The sequence below is a fragment of the Amphiprion ocellaris genome, chromosome 21 (assembly GCF_022539595.1).
Source record: "Amphiprion ocellaris isolate individual 3 ecotype Okinawa chromosome 21, ASM2253959v1, whole genome shotgun sequence".
NCBI lineage: Eukaryota > Metazoa > Chordata > Actinopteri > Pomacentridae > Amphiprion > Amphiprion ocellaris.
The window spans coordinates 1,742,650-1,761,671 of record NC_072786.1 but is presented as its reverse complement, the minus strand read 5'-3'; the positions used below and the strand labels follow the sequence as shown (position 1 = coordinate 1,761,671).

At 30.6% G+C, this 19,022-nt stretch overlaps 1 protein-coding gene across 1 annotated transcript; it reads left to right on the top strand.

The window, feature by feature from the left end:
* The first annotated feature begins 1,053 nt into the window (after positions 1-1,053).
* On the top strand, positions 1,054-19,002 carry rab21 (RAB21, member RAS oncogene family). The gene is made up of 7 exons (XM_023262527.3): positions 1,054-1,501; positions 8,834-8,893; positions 8,966-9,073; positions 10,086-10,149; positions 11,249-11,303; positions 11,435-11,523; positions 13,670-19,002. The coding sequence occupies exons 1-7, from the start codon at positions 1,346-1,348 to the stop codon at positions 13,807-13,809; spliced, it is 672 nt and encodes a 223-aa protein (XP_023118295.1). The 5' UTR covers positions 1,054-1,345; the 3' UTR covers positions 13,810-19,002.
* The last annotated feature ends 20 nt before the right edge of the window (positions 19,003-19,022 follow it).

Below are 19,022 nucleotides of genomic sequence, written 5' to 3'. Positions count from 1 at the left end.
ACTAAATGTTATGACTATTTTAAATTTTTACAAGCATTAATTTGATATTTTATGTAATAATTTCTCATTTCTATCTCAATTTGGATGTTTAATTACATGATTTGTGTTGAATATGTCAAACTTTAGACGTTTATTTCATTATTTCAGTGTTTCTATCTCAGTTTTTCTTAATTTTACCATTTTTAATTGTAAAATCCAAGTTTTTATTTCATACTTTGACTTTTTGTTTCCTTTTTGATGTTAAATCTTATAATTTGCATGAAGAAAAAGAAAAATCTTGAAGTTTAATAATTTTTTTCTGTCATGTTTTGACCTTTTGCTCATAGTTTAGACTCTTTAAGATGATTTGTTTTGTTTTGTTTTCTATATTATAGAATCAATTCAACTTGTTATTTCATAGTTTTGACTTTTTGTCGAAATTTTGACATCATAAGTCAACAACTTTACTTTTTAGCTCAGAATTTTACCTTATTATATAAAAATGTATATAAAAAGACTTTTTACCTCAAAATTGTTCTTTTAGTCCACAATTTTTGGATTATTTTCTTGTTTTTTTTTCTTTTTTTTTTTTACATTTTCCTTTCAGTCATTTTCTTCTATTTGTGTATATTTTGTCTATTTTATGGTAATTTGCAGCTTTTTCTGCTCAAAAAAGTCTTTTATAGTTTTGTGTCTCTTTGCTGCTTATTTTGTGTTGCTTCACTCAATTTCTGCACATTTGTGTTAATTTTGCACCTCTTTTTCATTTGCTTCCATCTTTATATTGTATTTTAAGACTGACACTGACATAAATTTAATGACTCATAATTTACTATTTCACCATAATTTGCTGAAAAATATGACTTTTTTTATCAGATTTTGTGACTTTTATATGATACTTTTCTGACTTTAAATGAAGTTGTTTAATGTTGGCTAACTTGTCATGTCATGTCGTGTTTTAATTTCCCTCCATGTGTTTCTGTTTCCTATAAAAACCTACTGGTATAAAGATTGTTGTGAGGCGTGATAAGGGACTTCCGGCTGAATGATCCCTCCTGCCGCTAACAGACGATCTCCGCAGTGCTAGGCGGCTAACAGCTAGCTCCGTCCGACGCCATTAGTCGGAGAAAAGCAGCGCTTCGGTTCGGTTCTTTCCCGGGTCTGGTTCCGTTCGGTCCGGCCTCCCTACTCCCGCTGAGGCCACACACCGACCACCGGCCGGTTTCCGAGCGCTGTCGAGGCGTCCCTCTTGATTTTAGCCGGTTTTCGGGAGTCGGAAGCCGATGTGAGTTCCAGTTAGCGGCGGTTAGCATTAGCAGCTAGCTTGTTTTGATAAAGCCCCGGATCCGAGCGACCGACGGCGGCCATGGCGGCGGCGGCGGCGGCGGCTTCGGGCGTCCACAGCGGCAAGACGTACTCCTTCAAGGTGGTGCTGCTGGGGGAAGGCTGCGTGGGGAAGACGTCGCTGGTGCTCCGGTACTGCGAGAACAAGTTCAACGACAAACACATCACGACTCTACAGGTAAGACATCCGGGGCAGCGGTGGGGCTCCGCGCGGAGGGAAGCCGCCGCAAGAGGCTCGACAGGCGGCCGGAGCTGCCGCTGAGAGCCGCGGGGAGCCAGAGGGTGGTGGAGGGAGTGTTTACCAGAACCAGAAACACGAATCCAGCAGGGCTTTAACCAGTAAGAACAGCTAAAATTTGATCATTTAATTTGATCAGAAAATTTAATATAAAAATAATAAAATAAAATTTGCCCAACATTTTCAGTTTGACAGTTAAATTGACAGAAATCAGACAAAAGAGAAAAATAAGTTGAATGTATTATTAATAGTACAAAAACTTCAGCAGAATGATTCACAAATTGGTTAATTTGGCAATAAGTATTAGAAAATTACCCAAACTTTGACCAATATTACCAATAAAATGTCCAAATTTCCTTAAAATGTAGGTAATGTGACAAAAAATTGTCCATAACAAATCAAAACTTCATTATTTTGGCAATAAGTACTAAAAAATGTTTTAAAAAAATTAGTCCAGTGTTCCCAAACAAACATCCAAAATTCCATAAGTTTAGTTAACATGGCACATAAATGTCCAAAATTACTCAAAACTTGGTTAATGCGACAAGAAAAATGTCCAAAATGATTTAAAATGATACAAAATGACAGAAATCAGACAAAACAATAAAAAAGCAAGTTGAATTTCTTTATTTATGCTACAAAAACTTCACCAGAATGACTTAAAATTTGTCCAGTAGTACAAAAATTTGTCCACAAAGACTCAAAGATTGGTTAATTTGACAATGAATCCTAAAAAATGAGACAAAATTTGACCAATATTACCAAAAAAGCATCCAAAATTCCTTAAAATTTAGTCAATGTGACAAAAATGTGTTTAGCATGACTGATTTTGTCAAATGTTATCAAATTTTGTCCAAAGTGACTGAATTTTTTAAAAATTTGGCAATAAGTACTACAAAGTGATGCAAAATTTGTCTTCAGCAAAAATTTAAATTGATTTTACAGATATTTGCCATCATTTCACAGAAAAAATAAGTAAATTAAAGAGAAAAATAGTAAAAACAAAAGAAATTAGCTGTTATGTTACAGATTTTCCACGTTTTGTTTAAAATTTCTCATAAAACTACCAAAAAACCCAAAAAATACTCAACATTAAAAAATCAGCAAGACAAACATCAAAAATCTGTAATTTTACAACAGAATTGCAGCTTTTTACTGTATTTTAATCAGTTTTAATTATAATTAATCAGGTATTTGCTGTGATATTACAATTTTCTGGTGTCAGAGTTTTACATTTTTTAAAAATTTTATTTTGGTAGAATGTTTGAATTTTCTTATAAAATATCCTTTAATGCTTTGTTTTAGTTCAACTTTATTATTTAAATGTAGTTATTTGAGCCCAGAGATCAGAGAGAAGCTAACAGATGCTAACTTCCTGTTGAGAATCCAGAGGAATTGTGGGAAACGGAGTCTGTGGAGGAGATGTTGGTTCTCCAGAGTCAGAATGTTTCATCAGAGGGTTTGATTCATGTTTTAAGGTCACATGATGCTGAACGACTCTCCGGGGCGTCATGTGACCCGACGGCATGAAATCAGACGTGACGAGTCGACGGCGGAGCTGGAAGACGATTGGTCGTCCGTCGAGTCGCAGCACGAGCTCCACATTATTAAACCTTCACGGCTCGTCATGAGATGCAGAAATATTTTCCCTTCATCATAATTTCATTTGGAGTTCAGAAAACTTCTGTTTGTATCTGAAGAGTCTCTGATCTCTGAACCTCCAGATGTTTATGGAATGTTTTTCACTCATTTTTATTCACTTTAATATAAAATCCTGCAGCTCTACAGAAACAAAACAACATAAAGAAGAAGACAATACTCAGAAATATTTTAGTTAGAATGACAAAAATTTGAAAAAACAAGTTGAATTTCTTTATTTATGCTACAAAAACTTCACCAGAATGACTCAAAATCTGTCGAGTGGAAAAAATGTCCAGAATTCCTTAAAATTTAGTTCATCTGACGAGAAAAATTGTCCAAAACAACTAAAAATGTGGTTAATGTGGCAATAAATACTGGAAAATGATGCATAATCTAATGTCACCAAAAAGAAGTCCAAAAATCCTTAAGAATTTTGTTAAAGTAACAAAAAATTGTCCAGAATAACTCAAAATGTGTCCAATGTCACAAATACTTGTTTTGAATGAGTCTGAAGTTGTCCAGTGGTACAAATTTTTTTCCAAAAAGGCTCAAATTTTAGTTAATGTGGCAATAAGTACTACAAAATGATGCAAAATTTGAGTAATCTTATCAAAAAAATTGTCCAAAATTCCTTAAAATGTAGTTAACGTGGCATTTTTTCTAAAATACACAAAATTTGTCCAAAACTTGGTTAATGTTATAAAAAATAATGTTCAAAATTACTTAAAATTTAGTTAGTGTGGCAAAAACATGTCCAAAATTACACAAAAGTTGTCTAATGTGAGAAAAAAATGTCCAAAATTATTTAAAATATGGTAAATTTGGTAATAAGTACTACAAAATGATGCAAAACTTGTCCCACGTTACCAAAAAATGTCCAGCATTCCTTAAAATGTAGTTAGTGGCAAAAAGTTGTTCAAAACAATGTAAAATTTGTCCAATGTTACCAAAAAATTGGGCAAAAATGACTTAACATTTTCTCTTCTGTGCAGTTAGAATGACAGAAATCAGAAGAAAATACAAAATAACGTTCAATTCTTTGATTATTTATTTTTAAGAAATGTAATAAAACACAGGAATGAGTTTACATATTGTAGGTATTTAATATTTTATTCACATTTTTATTTAGTTTCTCCTCTGTGTTCTGTATAAACACTGCCTGCAGTTCAACCTAAAAAACCTCCCTGAATATTTGTTACCTGACTGTTGGTCACAGCTGAGTGACTAATGGCTTCCTTGCTGTCCTGAATAACGCAGAATTTTTTGTTAACAGAATTTAATTCAACTAAACTATTTATTTTTGGCAGATTTTTAAATGAGACGTTAAATATAGAATATACCGACTAGCTTAGTTTCGATGCCGTAAATTAGTGTGTGAGTGAATTAATATAAAAAATATGACCAATTAAAGCTTGTAACTCACAGTATTTTAATTTTTATCATTTAATCTGAGAGTTTCTTTAACAAAAAATCAATTAATTGACATAATAAATGTAAAAAATAGCTTTAGACTTGATTATTTTATTTCTAACTATATAAACAATCACATTTTCTCTGTTCAATTTCTTTAAATACCTCGTATTTAAAGTCTTGATCAGTGGAATAAACCGACAGCTGCTGACAGGCAACAGAAAAGAGTCGACCTGCCGTTAAAAAGGACTTTAACCTTGAGTTTCTTATCAGATTTACGAGCCATTAACTCGAGTTCACAAGTTAAAATGAAACCACAGAAGTTACAAAAGCTGTTGCAGCCGACGGATTTCAACAACGTGGAAAGTTTTCAGTTTCAACACCTGCAGGTTTAGTTTAAAGCAGAACCACGACTGAAAGTCTGTTTTCACCGTCGATGTTGGTTATTTATTAGTTGTTTGGGCTTTAAGATGTAAGAAAACAGTGAAAAATTTGTCTAATATGACAAAAAAATGACCAAAATTACACAAGATTTGGTTAATTTGGCAATAAGTACTACAAAATGAGGCAAAATTTGTGCAAAAAGCCTTCCTTACTTAAAATGTAATTATCGTGGCAAAAATTTTTCAAAAACAGCTCAAAACTTGGTTGATGTGACAAAAACTTGTTCAAAATGATAATATAAATAAATGCTGTATTTTTTCATGGATCGGAATGTTAGTTTGGGTTTTTTAATGGTTTAGGATTGGTCTTTGTTGGGTGATTGAACACAACTTTAAAACCCATCCACATTTGGTAAAAAAAAAATAAGCCTTTCTTACTTAAAATTTAATTATTGTGACAAAAATTTGTCCAAAATGAATATAAATTTGGTTAATTTGCCAATAACTACTACAAAATAACGCAAAGTGTTACCAAAAAAATTCTTTAAAACTTAGTTAATGTGACACAATATATGCAAAAAATGCTGTTTAGCTTCGCCTCAGATCTACATGGAGGTTAAATCAGCTGCTTCCTTTGTTTTCCAGCATAAATGTAAATAAAAACTCTTTGTTTACTCGTCGATAATAGTTTTATATGAGTCTTATATTTTGATTCTCTTGTCAAATCTGGTTTTACTGTAGTTACAGAACCAGAACAAGTTTTTATCAGCATCTGGAGAGATTAACTTTTCATCTCATCTTGTTTCATTAGTCGGAACGTCTCGCAGGACTCTGATGTCCAACGTTGATTCATTTTCATCAGTTGATAAATATTTTTACGCTGGACACTTCATGCGTCATCAACATTAACTCGACCAGCGTAACAATCTGTTCCACTCCCATAAACTGCTGTGATTTCTGCTAAATTAACTTCTTCAAGAGCCACAAACCACGAACAGATGAAGTTTTAATAAGTCCAGCTTCATTTCTTGAGCATCGATTATTAAATTCAGTTAATTTTTTTATCAGTTAAAGCAGCAGTCTAAAGTGAGCAGTAAAATCACAGCATAATAACCTGGAAATGACCAAGAATTCAGTTTGTTTTAGTGCAAAAAAAGTCATTCTAAGATTCAAAAACGATCCAAAATGACTTCAAAATGATCCAGAATTGCAGAGAATTTTCCAGAAATGATCTAAAACAATGAAAATTTGTTCAGAATGACATGAAAATAGTCTAAAATGCCTGAAAAATGATCCAGGGTGACTGAAAATTTGCAGAAAGACACTAAATTTATCCAAGATGCTTCAAAAGTCATCCAACACGATTCAGAATGTTTCCAAAATGATTCAAAAATGATCCAGAAATATAGAAAAATGTCCAGGAATGATCTAAAACAGCAAAAATTTGTTCAGAATGACGAGAAAATCGTCGAAAAGACTGAAAAATGATCCAACATCAGTCAGAATTTCTCTCAGATGATTAAAAATAATCCAGAATGACTGAAAATTTGCAGAATGACCCTAAATTTGTACAACATGCTTCAAAAATCATCCAAAATGACTCAAAGTTTGTCTAAAATGACTTGAAAATGATCCAAAATTGGTGAAAATGTGTCCAGAATCACACAAAAATTGTCAGAAATGACAAAAATCATGATTATGATTAATTTTGCAGTTATAAATTGCAGCATCATCAGCGACATATTGTGAGTGTTAGTTTGGGCTTTTAATGGTTTGGAATTGGTATATTGTCCAAGATGCTTCAAAGATGCTTCAAAAATTGTCCAAAATGACTCAAAATTTGTCTAAAATTACTTGAAAATGATCCAAAATTGAAGACAATTTGTCCATAAGTTGTCAGAAATGACAGAAATCTTCCCAAAATGACTTAAAAATGGACCGAAATGACTTAAATGTGTTGGAGGTGCACCTGACCATTCTACGCTACAGAATACTTTGGTTTAATGACTCTAAAGTTCCAATAAAAGGGTTATATTTAATTTATTTCTTTTTCAAACATCGTAAAATCTAAAGTTGTATAATGTAAAAATGCGGACTATGCTAGAAAATGAAAACATCAGTGTACGCTGTAACTAATAGTAGATTTATAGTTGTGTTTTATGATCTTCTGCAGACTTTAACCTTCATAAAGTGTGATATAATTTTACTGTTGCTGTTTGTTTTTAAGTCAAAGGAAGATTATCTTCCTCCAGTTTCCACTTAATCCTGCTGACAGGCAAACAAACAAACAGACGGCACCGAAAACATCCGAAATAATTCCTTAAATCTGGATAAAGAGTCGCAGTAAAACCGTTATCGTCTCCTGGTTGGATTTCTCTGACATTTAGCTCATTTTTCAAGCAGATTTAAAGATTTCAAATGAGTAAAATTGACTTTTTAGAAACGCTAAATAACACAAAAGTTAAAAATCTTAAAGCTTCCTCTCTTGTTTTTGGCATTTTACATCTTTTAGCTTTGATTAATACGAATGTTTATGATTATATTAAAAAACTGGATGACATTTGACCACAAAATTACAATATTTTGTTGGATTTAATCTGCAAAAATTATAATTTTGTTATTATTCATTATTGGTATTATTATTTATTTAGTTTTAGTTTTAGTTTATGTTATTTTTATTATTATATTTATTATTATTATTGTTACCATTATTTATCATCATTATTATTGTTATTATTATTATTATTATTATTATTATCATTATTATTGCACTTCGTGGTGCTCGGAACCTATTGAAACCCTAAGAATTATTATTATTGTACATTAGTCATTTCACAGAAAAAATAAGTAAATTAAGGTCAGAAAAATAGCAACAAAAAAATGTATATTTTGTTAAATTACCAATTATTTCTTGTAAAATTACAGAAACAAAATGTAGTTCATTAATATTAATTAAAAAATAAAAGTAAAAATATAAATAAATAAAAATGCAATTATAATTTTTGTTGATTAAATACAACAAAATATTGTAATTTTATGTTCAAATATTTTAAAGTTTTTAATGGTAAACTTCTAAACTAATATTATTTTCCTGTAATTTTACGAGATTTAACTAAACTAGAAAAATCTGTAAAATAACAGCAATTTTTTCATTTACTCTTTTGCTATCCTTAATTTACTTGTTTTTTTCTGTGAAATGATGGCAAATATCTACAATGATGGTAATAATGACAATAAATAGATAACAAATATAATAACAATAATCATAACAATAGAATCGAAGTAATGATATAAATAAATAATATAATTGTCATTGTTGTTGATTAAATACAACAAAATAGTGAAAGTTTCTGGTGAAATATTTTAAAGTTTGTTTTAAATGTCAAAATGTAAATTAATATTTTCTTTTATTACTGTTTTTGTAACCTTAATTTATTTTTTTCTGTGAAATGATGGCAAATATCAACAACAGCAACAATAATGATGATGATGATTATTATTATTATCATTATTATAATCAAAGTAATAATATAAATAAATAATAATACCGTTATAATTTTTGTTGATGAAATGCAACAAATATTGTAATTTTATCATCAAATGTTGTCCAGTTTTTTAAAAACATCTGTATTAATCAAACCTAAAAGACGTAAAATACCAAAAATCAGACTGGAAATTAGCATCTGTTAGCTTCTCTCTGCTCTCTGTGCTCATTAAATTGCATTTTAATAACAGCGGAACTACAATAAAGCCGAACATTAAAGTATATTACCTTTTTTAGTTTGGATTAATCCGTTGATTTCTGGTTGTTTTAATGTTTCCTCGTCTTCCTCTGCAGGCGTCTTTCCTCACAAAGAAGCTCAACATCACAGGAAAGAGGGTGAACTTGGCCATCTGGGTGAGAAGCTCCGTTCTTCAGCAGTTTCTGGTGGTTTTGTATCTAAATATTTACGTTAGTTTGTGTTTGCAGGACACGGCGGGTCAGGAGCGTTTCCACGCTTTAGGTCCCATCTACTACAGAGACTCCAATGGAGCCATCCTAGTGTACGACGTTACAGACGAAGACTCCTTCCAGAAGGTAAATTCACCTGTCTGAGGTCACAGGTGGAATCCGGAGGCAAAAAGTTACATTTATAGACGTCTCTGTGGGGACACTGGCTGCAGTTCAACCTAAAAACACACTGAATTTTTGTCACGTTACTGTAGGTCACAGCTGAGTCACTAATAGCTTCCCTGTTGCGCTGAATAACGCAGAATTTTCAGTTTTTAACAGAATTTAATTCGAGTAAACGGTTTATGTTTGGCAGATTTTTAAATAAGAATATATAATATGGAGTTTAAATAGATCTAGTTTCTTTACAGTGGAGTATAATTAGTGTGTGAGTGAATTAATCCAACGAATAAATCCAGACTGAAGCTTGTAACTGACATTATTTTAATTTTCGTTGTTTAAGCTGAGAGTTTCTTCAACAAAATGGCAATTAATTGATAGAATAAATGTAAAGAAATTAGTTTTAGACTTATGTACTATGTAAATAAACACATTTTCTACCAGAAATAAAGATTTTACTGTGAAAACAAAAGGCTTCAATTAGTTTAGTGTTGTTTTGTGTAGGTAATATAAATCACTGTGTGTGAATTATGGAAGATTATGTTTGTAAATGAAAGTAAAATAACGTGGATTCTTTTATTCATTGATTTAACAGTCCGAATTATCAGATATATTCAATTTATTTCCATGTTTGAAAACAAGTCAAAACTTGTTAAAAGCTAACTAGCCTAGCCTAGTGTAGCGTTGTAGCAATAAATCTTTGATGGTGTCTATGTTTCATATTTAAGTGGTTCTAATTAAGGTTTAATTAACTCAATAATTCAAATTAACACATTTAGTCCAGTGGCTAAAGTCCTTAGCTTCATTAGAATTATTAATAATTAGCTTAAAAACGGCTAAATTTACGTTATAATTTAACGTTTTTCACCGTTTCAAAGCCTCCAGTGTTCAACCTGTTACTGTTTTTTCATTCTTTGTAAGTTTCTCAACTCAATAAAACATTAATTTGCTCATTAATTGTGTTTTTGTGTCATTTCAGGTGAAGAACTGGGTGAAAGAGTTGAGGAAAATGTTGGGGAACGAGATTTGTTTATGTATAGTAGGTAAGTTATCAGGAAATACGCCGCTAATCGCTCACAATATTTACCTGAACGGTGATAGTCGACGTCAGACACAAGATAGAAACTGATAATAGAGATCTAAATCTGTCAGTTTGTCTACATTTGAATCTGGATATTTTTCTTTTTGGTGAGTTTCGGTGCTGCAGAATATTAGGTTATCTTTTTGACAATTTTTAAGTAATTTTCTACCGATTCTGAGTAAGTTTTGACATTTTTTTAGTTAATTTCCACACGTTTAAAGACATTTTGGACAATTTTTTTGTTATTTTTGACAAGTTTCTAACTTGACTAATATTAAGTTGATTGTGCAGTCAGTCTTAAGACATTTTTTTTTGTTTCTCTAATTTACAGTTAAAATATGTTTAAATATATACTAAGTATTTGAGTTAATTCAGGACAAGTTTTTGGTCATTTTTGACTATTTTTAAGTTATTTTCTACCAATTCTGAGTCAGTTTTGACTATTTTTTAAATTCATTTATACAGTTTTAACGTCTTTTTTGGCCAAATGTTGTTGAATTTTGGACAATTTTTTACTTGATTTTGCAGCTAGTTTCGAGTCATTTTTTTTGACAATTTGTAAGTAATTTTTTTTACAAATTCCTAGTAAGCTTTGACTATTTTTACATTAATTTCTATGTGTTTACAGTCATTTTTAAAGACAAAAATGTTGAAAAGCTACTTTTAATTAAGTTGTTAACATTAATAGACAAAGAAAGTTTCCGTTTGTTACAATTTTTACCACAAATGTGTATTAATTCTTAATAATCCATGTTGCTCTCCTTGATAGCCAATAATCTGTATTGATTAGCTCTGAATTGACTATTCTGTCGAAGTGTAAATACAAAAATATCGATTAAAAATGACAAAATAATAATTTTTTTTGTGTTTTACTTCCATAATTTTATAACTAACGTCATATTTTAGGAGCTAAAAACAGCAAATTCTTCAAAATTAAGCTTCAGAAATACTTATGCACTAAAATCTGCTAAAAGGAGTCAGAAATAAAATCTGTAAACATGAATTTGTGTTGATTTTTGTGATTTAAAACAGATTCTGATGTTTTTTTTATTCGTCTTCAGGTAATAAAATTGATTTGGACAAAGACAGACACGTTTCAGTGGAAGAGGCTGAGAGGTGAGGACGGATTTTATCTTTATTTTTATTATTATTACTGAAAAAAAACAAAGAAAAATGCTGTAAATATTGATGTTTTTGTGTGTTTTTAAAAAGTTTTTAATGGGTTTTTCTGTGTGTTTTTTCTGTAGTTATGCAGAGTCGGTGGGAGCCAGACACTACCACACGTCGGCCAAGTTAAATAAAGGCATCGAGGAACTTTTCCTGGATCTCTGTAAACGTAAGAATCAACTTAAAATCCTGAAATATGAAAATATAAACTCTCAGTCCAACTTTTAACTCTCATCTGACTCAGTTTCTTCAAAAAAAGCCTACAAATCTTAATTTTCTTCACCACAAGCCTTAAATATTTCCCCTAATATCTGCTGTTTTTTCCTCTTTTGTCTGTGAAACTTAACATCGAGGTTTTTTTTAAAAAAAAATGTTTTAAAACATTTTTTTTTGGTGATTTTGGACAAATTCTGAGTAGTTTTAATCAAATTTTTTCCCATTTTGGACGACCAATAACGTTGGACTGAACTGACTACAACAATAAACATTTCAACTGCCCTCAAATTAAATAATAATTTGCTTTTTTTTTTAGTCATTTAATGAACAAAAATGTCAGTATATAGGATTTTCTAATGTGGCATCAGAATCTGATGTCGACATCTGGAACAGAAATAACTTCCTGTTGGTGTTTTCCAGAATTATTCATCGTGTTTCTCAACGCCTCGCTGAAATATTTGTCATTTTTCCTGGAAAATCCGTCATTTCATTGTTTCTAATCTCAGCTCTGACCTTTTAATAACTTTAATAACCTCCACGTCTTCGTTCCTCAGAGGTTTTATCAACGTTTCCCGTGTGACTGATCTGTTCTTGCTTTTATTTTTAGTTAAATTTTTAAAAATTGTGTCTGTTTTATGAGTCATCAATTAGACTTTTTATTATTGATTTTATATCATTTATTAATATTCAGTGTCTCCGAGGCTTAAAAAAAAAACTAAAAAGAAAGGAATTAACTGGATAAAAAACAGAAAACAAAACATTTTTCTAGAGTTTAAATCACTGATATTTTAATTCCTCTAAAACCACTGCAGGATCTGTGCACTTAATTTTATACAAACATTTAAATTAAATTAAAGCAAAATTAATAAAAACTGTAAAATTATTTATTAAATCATGAGTAAATCAAACTACTCAGAGCTTCTGCCAGTTTTATTTTTTTTACTTTTTGGGTTTGTAAATGCAAATTAAAGAATAAATTAACAAATAATTAAATAAATCCCCATTTTTATTATTTTAATCAATGATGTTACAATTGTAGAAAATAGTAAAAATTACAAAACAAATATAAAACGAGTATTTTTAATCTATGATTATAGAAAATGCAACATATAGTTAAAAATATGTAAATCACTGCTTTTTCTGTGATTTTTACTGGATATTATCTGTAAATTAACAATAAATTGTTAAAAATTCTAATATTTTTAGTCTATAAATGCAGAAAACAATGAAGCTGATTTAAAAAAAAAATACAGTCCAAAATTATGTAAAGTCATGATTTTTCTTTGATTTTTACCAGATATTATCTGTAAATTAGCTGTAAACTAACAATAAATTTTTAACACAATAGTTTTTAGTCTACAAATGTAGATAACATCTGTAAATATTTGTAAATTTACTGTAAATAGTTAAATACTGTTAAAAACAAATATTTTTATTCTATAATTTGGAAAAAAATTGTAATTATCTGTAAATTAACTGTAATTTGTTAAAAACTGTTAAATAAAAACTAATATTTTTGGTCTATAAATATCGAAAACACTGAAAAAGCTTAATTGTTTTTAAAAATACAGTTGAAATTATGTAAATCTGTGTTTTTCTTCTGTGTGTTTTTACTGGATATTAACTGTAAATTAACAATGAATTGTTAAAAACACAATTATTTTTAGTCTATAAATCTAGAAAACATCTGTCAATTAACATTAAAATATTAAAAACTGTTAAAAAGCCCAAATATTTTTAGTATATAATTATAGAAAATGTAACATATAGTTAAAAATATGGAAATCAATGTTATTTATCTGTGATTTTTACTTGATATTAACTGTAAATTAACAATAAATGTTAAAAACAATTATTTTTAGTCTATTGCTTTAAAAAATCTGTAAATATCTGTAAATTACCTTTAAATGGTTAAATACTGTTAAAAACACAAATATTTTCAATCTATACTTATAGAAAACATGTTAATTAAATTTACAGATGTTTAAATAGTTAGAAAAACTACTATTTTTACAGAGCATCTTGTTCCTGATCCTTGTGTTCTTTATCTCGACAATATTTTCCTTTACTTTGTCTAAACGTCCTGGTTTTGTTTTCAGGCATGATGGAAACGGCTCAGGCCGAGGAGAGGATAAAGGGCAACGGCTCCAGCCAATCAGCATCCAGTAGGCGGGGCGTCCAGATCGTGGACGACGAACCACAGGCCACGCCGGCCGGCGGCTGCTGCTCATCTGGCTAAACGCTAACGCTCCCTTCGCTTCCAGTCATTATATCCACACACACATTTATCTGTTCGCTCAGCGCCGCCGCTGCTGCTGCTGCTAAGGATTGTGGGAAATTAATCTGTCTGATCCTCCAAAATAAAAGAGTCGTCGTGATTAAAGCGAGCGCTTTTTTAGCACTTTGATTATTAGAAATATCCGCAGCTGTTCCGTGTTTCAGACTAAAAACGTGTTAATAAGAGTAGTTCTGGAGACGCGACAGGGTTTAATACACACAAACACACAATAAACAAACACATAAACACACAGTAAACAAATAAAAACATGTCTGAGGAGGAGCACACTGGAGCTAAAGTAGCAGCGATGCCACCTAGTGGACACTTTAGGTAAAAACAACCAAAGCAGCTGGTTCTTCATCTACAGTTCTGGTGAAATTACATCTAAAATAAGTTTTAAAAAGCTGGAAAATTACCACAGAAAGATACCAAATCGCCAAAAATAGTGCAAAAAATACCACAAGGAAACACAAAATCAGCACAAAAAGAGCTAAATAGAGATAAAATTTACATTGAAAGATGCAAAGTTACCACAAAAAGTCCAAAACTACCACAAACAGACACAAAATCAGCACAAAAAAAGCAAAATAATCACAAAAAGACCCCAAATCAACCACAAAAATAGGTAAACATACCACCAAAGGAGGCAAAATTTCCATTGAAAGATAGAGTTCTAGAGTAGACCTACTACTCTAGAACTTTCTACAGTTGGTCGTTCTCCTTTCTTCCTTCCTGTCTTTAAGTTTAGAACATTCAGTACTAGAGACTTACAGATCCTTGAAGTAAATTCTGGTAAAAACTAACACCAGATCACCACAGGAAAGGGGAAAATCAACACGAAAAGACATAAAATTGCCACAAAAATATGCAAAATGATCTTAAAGAGAGGTGAAATCAAAAGTCTTTCCAGCTGTCGGTATGTATACTCTTGGAACTTTCTACAAGGGATGTTCTACTTTCTTACTTCCTGTCTTTAAGTTAGTTCCAGAAAAGTGGAAAATCAACACAGAGACACAAATTTGCCACAAAAAGATGCAAAATGACCCTAAAGAGAGGTGAAATTACCGTAAACTACTACAAAATGTTGTAAGGTCACCACAGGATGTCACAACAAAAAGACGTCTGGGTTGGTTTTCCATTAAATTCATTAAATCCATTGAAGTTACTGTAGAAAGAGTCAGCTGTTGATGAATTAACATGCTAAAGAGTCAGATCAGCTGATTGTTTCATGTCTGCAGGTAGTCAGGTGGATACGGACGCTACTGAGCATGCTCAGTGAGGCAGGAAGCAGGAAGAAGAGACTCCAGATTAGTGAGTATTCAGTTAATTTAAGAGGAAAAAAGTCTAAATATCTGTCGTTAAGTGTCTGAACTTCAGTTTGAACTCAAAGAGAACATTTAAATTAAATTAACGCAAAATATAACTCAAAATTAGTTTGAATAATTCGCCTGATTTTCTGTTTGTGAATTAAAATTTTCAGAATAAAAGAATAAATAACCACATTTACGAAACATAAGGATTGAACTTGTCATTTAATAAAATGTCTGAAAAGTATGAGAAAAACTTAAAAAAACAAACTAATATTTGTGAAAAAAATCAGTTAATATGGATTTTAAAAAATTACTAAAGTGTATTTTTTGATCTGTAATTTTTTTAAACGAAATTTATTTTGACAAATCAGGGCGTCTGTGATCGAATATTGTCACCAATTTAGATTAAACATTCATTGAAATGTCAGAAAATAGTAAAAAAAAAAAAAAAAAGTAAACAATAGACTAAATTATTCAGTTTATAATTAAAGAAAACCAAGAATAGCAGCAAATTTTCACATTAAAGGAGTTTAAATGAGAGAATAATTCACATTTTTCTGTATTTTGTTGGTTAATTCTGCCAATTTATTCCAAAATCTAAACATTTCTGCCCGAATCATGGCTGCAGCAACATTTACTGTGTATTTAATCAACTATTTCAGTTTGTAAATTATTAGAATTAAAGCGTAAAAGAACTCAAAGTAACTTTTTTCTGTCTAAAATCTAGGAGTTTAAATGACAAAATAATTCACTTTTTTGTGTATTTTGCTGCTTAATTCTGCCAATTTATTCCTTTATTTACTCCTAAATTAAATTTTTTAAAACATTTTGTTGCTTAATTTTCTTTGTAATTGCTAAATCTACTCATTTTCATCTGTTTTGTTTCTGATTTTGATTTTTGGTCTAAAAATGAAATTAAACATCAACATTTGTTGCCAATTTGTTCCTTTATTTACTCATAAATTAGATTAAATGTTGGCATTAAAGTGGAAAAGAGCCCAAAATTGTCTTTTTTCATCTAAAAGCTGCAATTTATTCAGATTCTCATGATAGAAAATGAAGAAAAGCATCAAATTTTCACACTAGAGAAGCTAAAATCAGAGAATAATTCACATTAATTTGATATTTTCTGTTGATTAGTTGCATTTCTGATTGATTTTTAGACTAATGTTTTCGCTCAGCTCTGCTCCTCTTCCTTCACATCACAATTATTTGGTTTTTCTAACAAACAAAAACACAAAACTTCACATTTAAAACAGAGAAATGATTGGGTGCATGTTTGGTTTCTGTAAACGGCTTTGTTTGTCTTTTAAAAGAAATAAAAGCAGCGGTTATTTAATAAGTTATATTCCCGTGGCGGTGATGGAAACTCTCTCTGTGTACTTTTACTGTCGTTTCTCCTCAATTAATCTCTGCTTTTACTGCAAAACGATGTACAAAAACTACAAAACAAAAGAAAAGCCTGGTTTTCTCTGAGGAAAACTAACAAAGATGTGGTCAGAAATAAGGAAAAAAAATCAGCACACTTTTTGGAAATGTAATTTTTTAAACTGCTAGTGTCAAAGTCGAGATGTTTTGTAAAGATAAGAGAACAATTATAACAATTTACACAACGCATGACGGTGTCGCACACATTCTTTCAGATGTTTGTCTCTGCAAAAACACTTTTTATTTCCCTACATGCTCAATAAATAAATAAGATTCCAGAATGTCCAGAATGACTCGGAATTTATCTAATGTGACAAAAAAATGGGCAAAAATATCTTAAACTGTCTAATGTATGAAGAATCTGTCAAAAAATTACAAAATATTTGTCTGAAATTACCCCAAATTTGGTTAGTGTGACCAAAATCTGTCAGAAATGAGTCAGAATTACTCCAAATTTGTCTAATCTCACCAAAAAAATTCCAAAATGACTCAGAATTTGTCTGTGACAAAAGAAGTGGTCAGAACTGACTACATTTTTTTCTGATGTGACAAAAAATATTCAAAAATTACTCAACTTTTGTCTGAAATAACCAAAAATTTGGCCAAAAGACTCAAAATTTGTCAGAAATGACTCAAAAATTGCCCTGAAGTACCCCAGATTTGTCTAATCTGACAAAAAAATTGTCTAAAAATGACTTAAAATTTGTCCAAAATGACTAATATTTTGTGCCGAATTACTCAAAATTTGGTCTGTGAGAAGAATCTGTCAAAAATGACTACAGTTTTGTCTATTACTAAAAAATTGCAAAAATGTATCTTAAACGACTCAAAATGTGCTTAATCTGAGAAGAATCTGTCAAACATTACTCAAAATTAGTCCTAAATGACCCCATATTTGTGTAATCTCAGTAAAAAAATTGTCCAAAATGTGTCAAATGTGACAAAGATTTGTCAAAAATGACAGAAAATGATCTAGTCGAACAAAAAATTGACCAAAATTACATGAAATTTGTTCAATATGACAAAACACTTTTCAAAATGGCTCAGAATTTGTCATATAAGACAAAATATTGTCTAAAATTACTCAAAATGTGTCCGTGACAGAAAATGGTCAAAAATGACTCAAATTTTGTTTAAAATTAGTTGTTCGTGTCGAAAAGTTTGCCCCAAAGGACTCAAAATGTGTCTAATATCAGAAGAATCTGTCAAAAATTAGTAAAATTTTGTCTGAAATGACCCAAAATTTGGCCAAGACTCAAAATTCATCTAATGTGACAAAAATTAGTCAGAAATAAGTCAAAAATTGTCCAAAATTACCCCAAATTTGTCTAATCTGACAAAAAAATCATCCAAAATGACTCAGAATTTGTCTAATGTGACAACAAATTGGTCAAAAATTACTGAAATTTTGTCCCAAATGCGACCAATGTGAGAATAATGTGTCCAAAATGACTAAAGTTTTGTCTAAAATTACTAAAAATCTGACAAAAATCTGTAAAAAAAAAATCACTCAAAATGTGTCTAATGTGAGAAGGTCAACAATTACTAAAATTTTGACTCTAAATTTGTTCCTTGACACAAATTTGGCCAAAAATTACTCAAAATTTGCCTAATGTGACAAAAATCTGTCAAAAATGACGCAATTTGTCTGAATGTGACTGAGAAGAATCTTTCAAAAATTACTAATATTTTGTGCGAAATGGCTAAAAATTTGTCCAAAATCACTCAGAAATTATGATGCGCCAAAAATCTGTCAAAAAATGCTCAAGTTTTGTCCAATATCACAAACATTTTCCCCAACTGACTCAAAATGTGGTACATTTTGTACCTTTTATTTTAAAAAATTGGTTATTTGTCACGGCTGAACTGGATTTCATCAACTATGCGTTCGTACATCTTCACAACATTGAAAATATGAAGATTTTTTTTCTCTTTATGGGTTCTTTCTCAGAAATGGTAAAATTTTGGTGAATTTATGTTTTTAAAAATATAGATATGACTTTGAAACCTACTGGTGGGTTTTGGGGTTTGGAGACTGGATCACAGCGCCACCATGTGGAGGATTTTCACATCATTTAGAGATAATTTTAGGTCTCGACATAAACAACCTCAGCGTTCAGAAATAATTCACACTCAGATTTCCTTTAATCGTCTTTTATTCCTGCGAGTCGTTGATCCGTCAGAAAAATTAAACACGGAAAAAGTTGTAAAACAAAGAATATTTTCTTTTTCTCACCTTCTACAAACTAAATAAAACACAGAAAGTGGATTTCTGCCCTCAAACTTCCAGTTTTTCTCTTTTTTAAAAGTAGGAATAATAAACTTTTATTTTGAAATGGGGCTCTGCACCCATTTAACTGACCTCCTTTCACACTTCCCTTTTCAAATTAAGAGCACTGCAGCTGTCAGTAACGAAGAAAGAAAATAAAAACACTA